The sequence below is a fragment of the Micrasema longulum genome, unplaced genomic scaffold (genome assembly GCF_059751315.1).
Source record: "Micrasema longulum isolate JH-2025_06_02 unplaced genomic scaffold, ASM5975131v1 h1tg001663l, whole genome shotgun sequence".
In the NCBI taxonomy this organism is placed as follows: Eukaryota; Metazoa; Arthropoda; class Insecta; order Trichoptera; family Brachycentridae; genus Micrasema; species Micrasema longulum.
Window position 1 is genome coordinate 1 of NW_028278842.1, and position 13,178 is coordinate 13,178.

Consider the following 13,178-nt stretch of genomic DNA (forward strand, 5'->3'; position numbering starts at 1 on the left):
TTTATCGGTATGAAAGAGTTAGTTTTGTCTGAGGTTTCTAGTTGGGATATTTAATTTTATTGAGCTCAGTAGTTCAGGCGCATCAAAAAGTGAGTTGAGAATTTTAAATAAGTCAGTTTTAAAGACCATATGTCTTTCTTCGGATTCACTCATACAAGCGAGCTCATCGTCTACAAGGTAGAGACCAATAGAAGTATAAATAAAATAAATATATGAATCCTTCACCCATTTCAAACCCTCTTATGTCGACAGTGATAGGAAACGTTAGTCACTACTCTCCGGAGCACCAGAACGCCCCCAGGTGACACTCGAGGCCGGTCACCGGCAGCGCATTCAAAAGCAGCAGACTTACCCAAAGACTACTGGTTGCAAACCAACTTTTGCCACCACTCATACCTACTCAAACTGTAATTATTGAAGAATTTTACCTCATCAAACGAAACACAATAAAATATCGAGGTTTTGTCCTTTTGAGGCCCGAGATAAACCTGGGCACCAGAAAAACTTACTTTTTCTACTGCTAATGGACCGCCACACACGTCTATCCTGGCATGCATTTCTAGCTTCTTCCACATTCATTCATCTTGTCATACGTGCCCTTCGGTTCCGCCTGCTTTTGACATGACCAGACTTAAGATATTGATTTATCTGATCATGCCACGTCTTCCTTGGTCGTCTTCGTCCCACGTTACCGTTCGTTCTCTTCATATATACCCGTTTTTCCAATGTTTCGTCATCCATTCGTTCTACATGACCAAACCATATCTGAGACCCTTTCTTTATCTTATTAATTAAACCTGACTCAGATTTACAACTCTCGCCTGATTTCATTATTCGGATTGTGGTCGCGTGGCTAGTGCCTTAGACTTACAGCCCAAAGGTCCGTGGTCCGAATCCCACTCTACCCTAACTTGATTCCCATTTTCTAATAGTGAGTTATTTACAACTCTTTGAAAATGGCCCTCAAAATAAAATATTTGAGTAAATCATAAGAACACAAATATTTCTTTGAAATTTTTTTTTTATAATAATAATCCTGTCATACATTGATTTCTCACACATTCGTCTAAAAGATTGCCTTTTGACCGCGTTCACTCGGCTTTCATCCTTCCTCTGCCAGTTCCATGTTTCACTTCCATATATATGTGTTGGGACTAAAACTCCATTGTGCACTGCCAGTTTAGCTTCGCTTGACATATTTTTATTAGCAATTACTGTGCTTAGTGCGCCGTTCATTATCTTACTTTTCTTTACAAATCATACTTTAAACCAAAATCGATAAAAAATATAAAAAAATATTTACAAAATTATCATTCAATATTTTTGTAAAGTTTTTATTTGATTTATTTTTGTTTAAGAAAATATAAATTGTTATAGAAAATATAAAAGGAAAAATAATGAAACCCACTAAACCGCGAAACCGGCTTGTCAGCAGGTTTCTTATTTTTTTCCTTTACAAAGAAAAAAGTTAAAGAAATTATACAAATTTAAAAAGTTATCTGATCATTATTAAGAACTCAAGGATAAGCGTTCGTATTTTTTACACAAAATATACATACAAAAATTTTAATAGACCAATATTAACATGAAATAATAATCAATATAAATCTTGTTCCATATTTTGATTTTACTAATGTCTGTACAATCAAAACTCTTTATTGCTCAACTGTTCGCCCTCTTCTAGAATATCCCTCCGTGGTCTGGTCTCTATTCTATGTGAATCGCATAAATCACATTGAATCAGTCCAACATCGCTTGCTTCGAAAAGTAGCGTGGACGCTTGGACTAGAGAGAGGTAATTATTCTTATGCTGATATAGAGTCAATGTTAAATATTTCTAGTCTACAAAAACGTAGAACTAATATTGAATCCATTTATATGTTCGGCATACTAAATGGTATAATCGATGTTCCATCATTACTGGGACAAGTAAAATTCAATGTTCCGACTCGTAGATTGAGAAACAATGTAGTACTGTTCATCGATCAGCATAGAACAAACTATGTCCTTAATTCTTCTGTCGTATTGTTCTCTTTGTCGTATTGTTAACTCAAGACAAGATATGGACTTTTTTGGTTTGAGTTTACAACGATTTAAACGAGCACTAAATAAATAGTCCAGATCTCTTCTCGATGTCCCTTATGTTTGTCAATGCTTCTTTTCTTCTTTTTTTAATGTTTTAAACTATTATTTTATTGTTATATTTAAACTCTTTAAATTGTATACATGGACAATGTCCGTTAATAAATAAATTAATAAATGCATTAGTCACGGAGTTATTTTTTTCTTAAATGTTTTGCCAACATTTGCTTAGGAATCTTATTGGAAAATTTTATAATTATTATATTTATTTATTGAATAAATAACTTTGCAAAGACTTTAAAGATACACAATGAAAGCCAATGAAATAATCAATAGTTTTTTAAAGACAATGCTTTGAGTATAACCAAAAGTTTTAAGTCAGGCTTGATTACTCAAAGCATTGTTAATTGAACTAACTTGTATAAGAAGTATAAAATATAAAAAATTGTTAACAAGCGTTGCCTAGTAGGTAAATTGGTTCAGCCGGATGAATCTCACCCACGTGATAAAGGTTTTAGCTCTTTACTTCAGATAAGTCTACAGATAGAAGAGTTGAGGAAATGTGAATGTTTAACAAAGGCAGAATGGTGAATGTAGCACAGTATGTAAAGTGACCACTTAAAACAGTCAATGACAGGTCATAAGCCCTGTAAATGCCTAAACTTCCATATTCCCTTCTCGGAAATGTTTTCAACACTTCGATACGGCACCGTTTGCAAAGGAAATTTTTAGCGCAGCATTTTAAGGCTGTAGTCTGGTAAAACGCACGCAAAATGAGGAAATCATACGATTTTGCCATTTTAAAACGAACGTTTTTTAAAATTTAAATCTTAAAGTAGGGCACACATACATATTGTTATGTGTGTTCTAATAATAACATTGCAAATATATTTAATTTATAAATTGTTTATCACATATGTCTTGACCTTTATTTTAAATTTTGATATGTTTTTTTCTTCATAAATATTTTTTTCCATTTCGTAATACTTTTTAATTGCTTTAAATAAAATTGAATTTTGTGACTTTGCCTTTTTCCTAAATGGAAGTCTAATTTTGTTCTTTTCTCTAGTATTGTGATCGTGTTCATGCTGGTTCCGATCAATTTTTTTCCAAAATTCTGTTTTTTTATTAGAGTTTATAATTTTATGAACAAATATCTTTGTATTGTAAAATATTCTTTGTTTATATGTTAATAATTTCATTTCATTTACCATCGACTTTACCCTCGTGTATATGTTTTTTTTCAAAATGATTCCAAAGGCTTTATTTTGTAATACAGTTAGTTTATCCATGTTTTCTTTGTTTGATAAAAATGAAATGCTACTACAGTAGTTAACGTGTGGTTCAATAATTGCTTTGTAAATAGTTTTGCAAGAGTCCTTATCAATAAATCTTTTGATCCTTACCAAAATTGATATTTTTTTTGCATTCTTATTTATTACCATCTTAGCGTTTTGGTGAAATGTAAGTTTTGAATCCAACATTACACCTGAATATTTAATTTCAGTGACTTCATTAAGTTTTTCATTTTCTATTACAATTGATGGTGTAATTTCTATTCTTTTGTTTCCTTTTGTTTTTGATCGCGCTTTAATAAAAAAAAAACATAAATTAGATTAAAAATAATAATTTTTAATGGTATTTCTGTTAAAAAATATACTTAAAAGTTTTATGTAACTAAAATATAATTACTTTCAGACTGGCAGATTACGCCATTTCAAATTTAGACTAAACTTAGGTATCTGGGATCTCAATTCCGGTACTGATAAGGGCAGGTGTGAAGGTCATGAAAACGTCAATAAGATATTGTTATAAATTTAATATTACAACCAGAGTTATCTTTTTTTTTTAAAAGAGAATACAATTCCATAAAAAAAGATTTCAACTAAAATATCTAAATAAATATATATTTTTTAAAGTATTACCGAAGGCATAATTGAACGTAGTTACGAGTATACAGAAAGCAGCCAGACATAGAAAAGTAAAACTAAGATAATAGCCATTATGTGAAAAGAGTGAATTATAAAATCTACACAATAGTTTGAATGTTTTTGACTTTAACAAACGATAAACAATGAATACATAAGATTTTTTAAATAGAACCAAAAATAATATTATTGTGTATTTGACCAGTTTAAAAGATTTTTTAAAGTACCATAAGATTTTTCTAGTTTTGTGGGTGTTTTCTGCAAATTGAGAAATGCCGTTTTTGTAATCGACACCTTTTTCCGGAGGTGATTAATACAGTTTTTTTTATATGAAAGCGGTCTGGCTGTTTTAAGCAGAACATAGAATCGGCTTTACTACACCCGATAACATCAAGATCTAATTTTGCCAAAATTGTGGACTGGCTGCTTTCTGCATATCTACGTTCAAATTTACGTAGAAATAAAGAAAAATTTCACAAAAATGCATGTGATTTAAAATGCTTGTTTCTTTTTAAAAACATAAAATTAAATTTTTACTTAGGCCACTTTATTTATTTATTTATTTATGGACACTTTATATACATATACAATAAATATACATATAAGGGCGGGCATATTGCCTTAAGGCAATTTCTTCCTACCTACCCAAACCGTTCAGTTTGAGAAAATTATAAATACATGGACATATTGAATCTTACAATTTAATACAAAGATTAAAAGCAAAGATTAACAAAAATAAATATATGTATAAAAAAAATAACACTTTACTATGAAGAGAGGAGAGGGGATGGGAAGGAAAGAAGAAGGATAAAGGAACAATTTAAATATTTAGATAGCCACTTTCATGTTCAATTTACTATCGTCAAATTATTACAACAAATTTTACTTTGCTATTTAATTTTTATTGAGATCCCAGATACCTTAGTTCAGTCTAAATTTGAAATGGCGTAACCTGCCGGTCTGAAAGTAATTATATTTTAGTTAGATAAAACTTTTAAGTATATTTTCTAACAGAAATACCTTAAATAATTTATTTTTTTATCTAATTGATGTTTTTTTATAATAGCGTGATTAAAAAATAACATTCGTTGTAAAAAGTGCAAAATCGTATGATTTCCTAATTTTAGGTGCGTTTTACCAGACTACAGCCTTAAGAGTAAATGAATTTCTCAGGGTTGTGCTTAATTTTTGCAGGTTTCTTCATTTTTCACCCTAGTGGCGTTCGCGCGTTCAAATCCCGCGTTCAATTATGATACATCGTACAACAGCCCTTCGTACGATTCCGGTCTGACTAACGCCAACGGGTTCTCGTCGGGAGGCCTTTCTAACTTCGGAGGCTTTAGCTCCTTTAGCCCCTTCTCCGACTCTGGGAACAAAGCCTACAGCGGTGGATTCAACAGGTACATTTATTTAATTTAAATAACGGGACATTTACATTTGAAGCACTAACTTTGAGTTTATTCACTATTTGTTCTATATTCCTCGTCATTAAATCAAATGGAATTTCACACTCCCACTTTCCTTCGTGTATTCCCCACCACTCTTCTTCACTTTCCTTCCCACTATCTCCTTGTTTTGTCCCTATTTCTTTTATTTTAATAACACTGCTTCTTTGATATATTTTGTTGCTCTTTAATAATGCGGAATATTTATATATTTTTTTATATTTTTTATTTCCTTTTTTAATTACTATAAAATAAAAAAGTACCTCCTAATCTTTTACAGAATATTTCCTTTTCTGATTCTTACATTACACACAAATTTAAGAAACAAAAAAATAAACAGAAAAACAAAAAATATATAGGAGCAAAAATTCATAAACATTTCTTGTATACCCACGAACAGGTAATGCTTTTGTGGTATTTTTGTTTCCCATTTTATTTCATTTTATTGAAATATACTGCACTTAGTTCCTTTTACATATTAGTCATAAATACAATTAAATATACATACATGTAAGCATAATTATAAGTAAAACAGATCACTTAAAACAATATTATTTATTAACGAATTAAGAAAGTCCAAAAAAGATAAACTATATAAAAAAATAAAATATTACCAATTATAGAATTATCGATAAAAAAAATATAATTCTGTTTTAGAAATACTTTGAACCAGTTAAAAAAAACTTAGAAAACAATTTTGAATAACATTAAATGATAAAAATTAAAAAAAAAAAAATGTTTTATTATTTAAAACTAACACTAAGGTAAATAGTATATATTTATGTATAAAAATATATAATGATGTAAGAAAAAAATGATGAAGAGAAATGTTTTGTACTTCAATTCAAGAAAAAAAACGAAAAAAGAAAAAAAAAACACTAACAGAGAAGTCTAAACAATTTTTAACGATAGTAACAAATATTCTTACTGTTAATATGTATTTCATTGCTATGTCATTTTTTTTTTTTTAATACTCTTTTTTACATTTTATGTATATTGTGAAAGAAAACAAAAAATAATAAAACATAATATCAAAAAAATAACTTATTTTTTTACATTTTATAAAGTTTAAAACTTCGCTTTATTTATTCATATTAAATGAATACATGTTTTTAGATGACAGGCCCTACTCCTGTTTTATTTAACTCTTACATATTTTTGTATTCTAAATAAATAAAATGAAAAACGCAATAAAAATTTAATCACTTAATCTAATAAAAAAAATTAGAAATATCATTGACTCCATATTTATGTTTAATTTACCAAATGGTTTAATTGATGTACCATCGTTACTGGAACAAGTGGCATTCAATGTGCCGTTCTTTGATCAACACAGCACAAACTTTGACTTGCTTGCACCAATTTCCCGATCGTGTCGCATTTCTAAACTTAAGACAAGATCTGCACTTTTTTGGTGTTAGTCTTTCTAGATTTAAACTATCGCTAAGATAAACCAGATCTTGTCTTGAGGTTGTAACACTTATTCAACTTTTTGACCCTGCGTTAATTTTCTTTAGTTGTATTTTATTTCAATTGTACCTTTATATTTTATAAAGAAATGTATTTACCATTGTTAAATGGACTTATTAAGTCCGCAAATAAATATATCTAGACAAAATTTTACTTAGGTACAGACAGAAAATTGATTGTGTAAAGTTGTGAGCAGCTACTACTTTGAAAGGGGGACGAAAAAATTAAAGCAGTAAAGGGGTATTAACAGGGTTTTCTCGTTACTTGAGCAAAGAGATAGCCCATGTTGTGATAGAGGTTGGAAGAGCTCTCCCAGATAAACAGGTGAAGTGGGATTAATCAAAATATTGGGATTACTAAAAAAAGGAATCATAATTGTTAAGCTTTTTAAATGTATTATTTATTAAACTTTTTTTTCCAACTAACTCTGAGGAATTCTACCGCTTTTCTGAAAACTTTAACAGCTTTAAAAACACCGACGGAATCGGCAGCTTCGACAGTTACGAGGGTCCAGCGTTTGACAGCCTGGGATATGACAACCTGAGGACGATGGACTCCATGGGATACGATTCGTTTAAGAGAATGAACACCTTCGGGTTTAAGGGTAGCTTCCCTGGCTACGGGGGTTACGCCGATTACAGCTCCCCCAGCGCCTACGCCGGCTCGTACGGCGATGTTGGAGGCACTTTCGGGTACCCGTCGGAAGGAAAGCCATTGAACTTTGAGAAGTTTGAGCACTACGGATCAGGATACTCCAGCGATTCTAACGTAAGTCAACAAAAAATATGTAAGTTATGATTTAAGTTATTTTTACTGATAATTCTTGATGATTTAAGAATGGGAGCAAAAATGAGTGGTATAACTGTAAACTGTATTCTTTATGCGGATGATGCCGTGCCTCTTGCCAGCAGCAAAGAAGACCTGCAATTCTTGGTAACAAAAATCTACGATGGATGCAAGAAAAGCAATTTGCTTATGAATGTTGATAAATCGAAAGTGATGGTTTTTAAAAGGGATGAAAATATAACTAAATATGAGATCAGAGTAAACGGAGATATTTTGAATCAGGTAGAAGAATTTGTGCATCTAGGAAGTATGTTTACTAGAGATGGAAAGACCGAGAAAGATATTGAAAGAAGGGTGAGTGCCGGGAACAGGGTGAACGGTGCACTGAAATCTACTTTGGCAAACAAATGTTTATCGCAGGAGACTAAACTAGCAGTTCACAATGCAGTTTTAGTGCCAACCCTTATGTATGGTAGGAAAGTATGGAATTGGAAAAATGATGATGAAAGTAGGTTAAATGCTGTCAAATTTGATACCTCAGGCGAATGTGTGGTAAAACGATGCATGATAGGTGCACAAATGTAAAGATTCGTGAACTGTGTAAGGTTGAGCTAGGCATTATCGACAGAATCAAGAAAGGAGTGCTGCGTTGGTTTGGACATGTAGAGCGAATAGACTACAAAAGAACGGCTAAAAGGATCTACGATGCGAATGTTGATGGATGCAGAAAACGAGGAAGGCCGAAAAAGACATGGCACGATCAAGTCCATTAAACACTTGAAGATGGGCATGTCGAAAGTATGAATAATCGGCGTGCGTGCATTAGAAGATATATGAGTGTAGAGGAAGCGAGGTCTGTATGCAATGATAGAGTGATTTAGCGTTCTATCCTCTCTGCCTACTCCTACGGGGAATTCGTTTTTTACTGATAATATTTCATTGATTCCAAACTTTCAAAATTTTCCTTCTTTGAAAAACACGCACTATCCTGGATTCAAACTAAAGATATGAACTTTTTTTTCTGTGATATATTTTGATGCCCTTTAATAATAAGGAATATTTTTGTTTTTTAATATTTTTTATTTATTTTTTTAATTACTATAAAAAAAATACCTTAGAACTTTTACATAATATTTTCTTTCCTCTTAATGTTACACAAAAATATTAAAACTGACAATTTATTATAGGAGCAAAAATTCATAAACATTTCTTGTATACCTACGAACAGGCTATGCCTTTGTGGGATTTTTTGTTTACTATTTTTACTGTTAATATGTATTTCATTTCTATGTTATTATCCTTTATTTTTTTATACTCTGTTTTACTTTTTATGCATGCTGAAAAAAAATATAAAAATTTAAATAAATAAATGACGAATCTTAATCCCTGTAAATGCCTAGACTTCCATATTCCCTTCTCAAAAATGATTTCCCTCTCTGTCGCAACAAATTTATAGCTCTGTTAACTTACCATTGTAATCGGGGCCCTGATAATGATAATTGATGGATTGATTTGATTGTAGGGTTTCCCTTCTTATTCATACGACTACGCTGTGAACGACCCCCACACGGGAGACATCAAGTCCCAGCAGGAGACCAGAGACGGGGATGTTGTCAAAGGTACCAATGCTTTCAAAATATTCAAAATACTTAAGAAATGAGGATGTTTAATGGTTGTTATAAATTGTATTTTAAAAATGTTTCATTCTATTTTATCTCCAGATCAGTGCATCAAAACTCGTCTGCAAAACTTCAAAACTCGGTAAAAGACAACATTTTGAAAATCCGTGTTTTTCCAATTCCGCGGTTTATTCAATTATTATTGAATAAACCGCGGAACCGTCTTTGATTGATATTGATGTAATTGTAATTACCTAATCATATCTAATATATCAATAAATAAATTCAAGGTGAATTTAAAGATATTTTTTGAAAAAGTGTAAAAACTGCATTCAATTTTAATTAGTATAAATGTATTATTATTTTCTGTTTTTCTTTTTACATCCTATGATTTTTTTTCTCATTTACTCGTATATTCAAAATTATATAAATTCTAATTAATAAATAATTATAACAGTGTAAGTCACTCTCCAAGCACAAGAGTTAGTCTCTTTTTTTGGAGAGTTACAGTTATAAAATTTACTAGATGTATAAAAGTAGATTTGTATAGAATAAAAAAAAACATTAGCCATTTATGAAATATATTGATTAATAAAAAAAATAATAAAAAAATAATATTATATCAAAATTCAAACAGGTTAAGAGATATATGCTAAATAACTTATACATTAAATAGGTATATGTACATTGTTATTATTAGAGCGCATATAATAATATGTTTATGTGTGCCCTACTTCAAGATTAAAAAAAAAATATATAGCAAGGGCGAATCGTCCATATAAGCGATTATGCGCAGCTTGCCATTATATTGAACTGAGGGAGAAAACCCACTTCCACCCGCAGCTATAATAGAGTTCTGGGGGACAATCTATATATCTGTCAGCCAAGCTATTTTAACGAATTTACTTTCTACATACATTTTTTTCCAAGTGATTTTAGTCAAAATCTAGGGCAGAAAAGTAAGTGCGTCGATAAATATACACGATCTCTCTATCCTTGTCTCCCTCAATGCCTCCGTTACAACTTTATTGAGAAAAAATAAAGCATTGCAATTATATACGAAGTTATTAAACATCTCACATCAAGATATAAAAAATAAACACATTATATTGGACTATTTATAATAATGGTTTATAGTAACTTTATTTAGGGGAAAAAACAAATAATTTTATATCTTATAAATCCAGATTATTCCAGCTTATCTTTCACACAAATAAGTATGCTATATTTTTAACATCTTAAACTTAGTTGCAGTTTTTTCCTCCTAAAGTAAACTCGCTGAGTATTTGTTTTATTCTAATCAGACTAAAGAAATAAATGCGGATTAAGAACAAAAAGTAATGTTTAAATATTCCCAATGAAATGTTCTTGTTAATAAACAATCGTGCCTAAAGCGCCCTTGAGGTGATTTTCACAATAATGGCGCTATATAAATTATCCACAATAATAATAAAACCATAAACATCTTTGTTTAATGAATATAGAAATGACAAAAACATATTTTCATAGGCGTCTCTATTAATTAGGCAACTTACTGTATATAATTTATGTACATTGTAATTGGCAGTAGCGCTGGGCTCTATTGTACATTTAAATAAATAAATAAATATTAATTTGACAACCGAACTGCTCTGCAACATACGAAATTACAATAAATGTAAACACTTTTCAATGCAAGTTTTATAACGTCATTATTTGTCCCTATTTATTTCACAAACACAAATGCTCTTCCAGGACACTACTCTCAAGTGGAACCAGATGGCTCGCTGAGGGTTGTGGAGTACTCGGCCGATGATGTCCACGGCTTCAACGCTGTTGTCAAGAACTTAGGAGGACCCTCGGGAAATTCAGACTCATTCGATTCCACGGGACACCATTTCTAACCTTATCCATTTTCAGTGACGACACTGACTATAACACACAAATAAAATCACCCTTAAATTAATATTTTGTGTCTACCTGTTTATTTATTTATTTATTATAGGTTTAATTGAATTTTATAATAGGGTATTTTCACAAGTCGGAAAGAACATAAAAAATATAACACGTATTTTGGGCGGAGTTTTACGATTCTAATGATATAACTATCAATGTGTTCGGAACAAGTTTTCATTTATAATTTTCGGATTTAAAAATGAGCACATGCAAAACCGCTTGCAGTTGGCATCACGTCATTTTGACGTCACGCGTTACGACCACCGACTGCGCTTCTAATAAACTTTGCGTACAAGTTTGACGCCAAAACGTCATACATGCCGTTTGTCCCACTGGGGCGAAACATCTCGTTTTTGGGTAATTCAAAACATGCATATTTTAAACTTCTATAGAAATTTTTTTCATCTTATATTTTTTATATTTAAAAAAATAAAAACTGTGAAAATACCTTATTATTTATGTTGTTAATTATTTGACACAATAAACGTTTTTTAGTTAATTTATTTTTTTTCCCTAACTTATCCTCGTTTTTTTTAAATACGATAATTGCTTTTTTTACCTTGCTTATAATGCACATAGTCGGTCTCACGGTGTAGTGGTCAGCGCGTTAGCCTACTATGCGAGAGGTCTCGGGTGCAATTCTCGACATTGTTGACATAAAATATTTAAATTTATTTCAACAGAGAGGGAAAACATTTTTGAGAAGGGAATATGGAAGTCTAGCCATTAACAGGGTTTCTGATCTGTCATTAGCTGGTTTAAGTGGCCACTTTACACATTGTGTAACATTCACCATTCTGCCCATGTTTAAAAATCCACATTTCCTCAACTTATCCATCTGCTGACTTTTGTGAAGTAAAAGAGCTGAAACCTTTATGACGTGGGTGAGATTCATCCGGCTGAACCAAATCACCTACTAGGCAACGCCTGAAAACAATTTTCCAATTTTTATACTTCTTCTTTTACCAGGTAGTTGATTCAACAATGTTTGAGTATGTCCGAATGCTTGCAGACTGACTGGATTTCCTCCCTAGGGAGTTATTCATAATATTTATTTAAAAAGGTATTTTTACATTAATATTTCACCGTCCCTGGACTGGTACTTGAAGCGAAAGTCTGATCATCTTTCCTTCGTGAAACAAAAATGATGAGAATACACTGCGATTGGTGTAAAAATGCAGTGCCCTTTGCACCATTATGTGTAGAAAAGGAATAATGATGATGTGATTAACAAAGTTTACTTCAAAGGGAGAGTTATTTATTTGTTTTCTTCAAAAAAACATATTTGTTTATTTATTAATTTTTTTCACATCATAAACAATAAAAATAATGGGACCTCGCCAGGGTTACCATAGCTTTGTTATTTTTGCATGTGAGAATATACAAATAAGACTTAATATATATAGAGAACATACATAATATATACAAAAGAAGACTTAATAAACGAAGCCTCTAGAAAGATCGGTCTGGAAATAAATATGGATAAAACTAAGATTTTGAGTCCAAAACCTAGCCAAATATGTACTGGAAGTAAAACTATCGGTGCTGTTGACGAGTACATTTACATTGGGCACAAAATCAAATTGGGAATATTTAATCAAACTGCGGAACTGCCTAGACGAATCGGGTTAAGTTGGGCTGCGTTTGGAAAGCTGAAACACGTTTTCAGAAATAAGGAAACCCCAAATAATCTGAAGGCTAAAGTCCACAACTCTCGTGTTCTGCCGGTGGCAGCATACGGTCTTGAAACCATGTCACTCACTGCTAGAAGTGTTCACAAAATTAAGTGCACTCAGCGGTTTATGGAAAGGCAAATGTTGGGCGTCTCCTCAAGAGAGCGAATAAGGAATGAGGAGATAAGACGCCGTTCAAAGGTGACCGATATCGCAGAAAGAGTGGGAAGACAAAAATGG

General features: G+C 31.5%; 1 protein-coding gene across 1 annotated transcript; it reads left to right on the forward strand.

Annotated features, from left to right (window-relative positions):
• The first annotated feature begins 7 nt into the window (after positions 1–7).
• LOC148274402 (uncharacterized) lies at positions 8–11,701 on the forward strand. The gene is made up of 5 exons (XM_088237164.1): positions 8–407; positions 5,205–5,410; positions 7,390–7,693; positions 9,234–9,330; positions 11,065–11,701. Exons 3-5 carry the CDS (start codon positions 7,475–7,477, stop codon positions 11,211–11,213), a joined length of 465 nt encoding a protein of 154 aa, XP_088093290.1. The 5' UTR covers positions 8–407; positions 5,205–5,410; positions 7,390–7,474; the 3' UTR covers positions 11,214–11,701.
• The last annotated feature ends 1,477 nt before the right edge of the window (positions 11,702–13,178 follow it).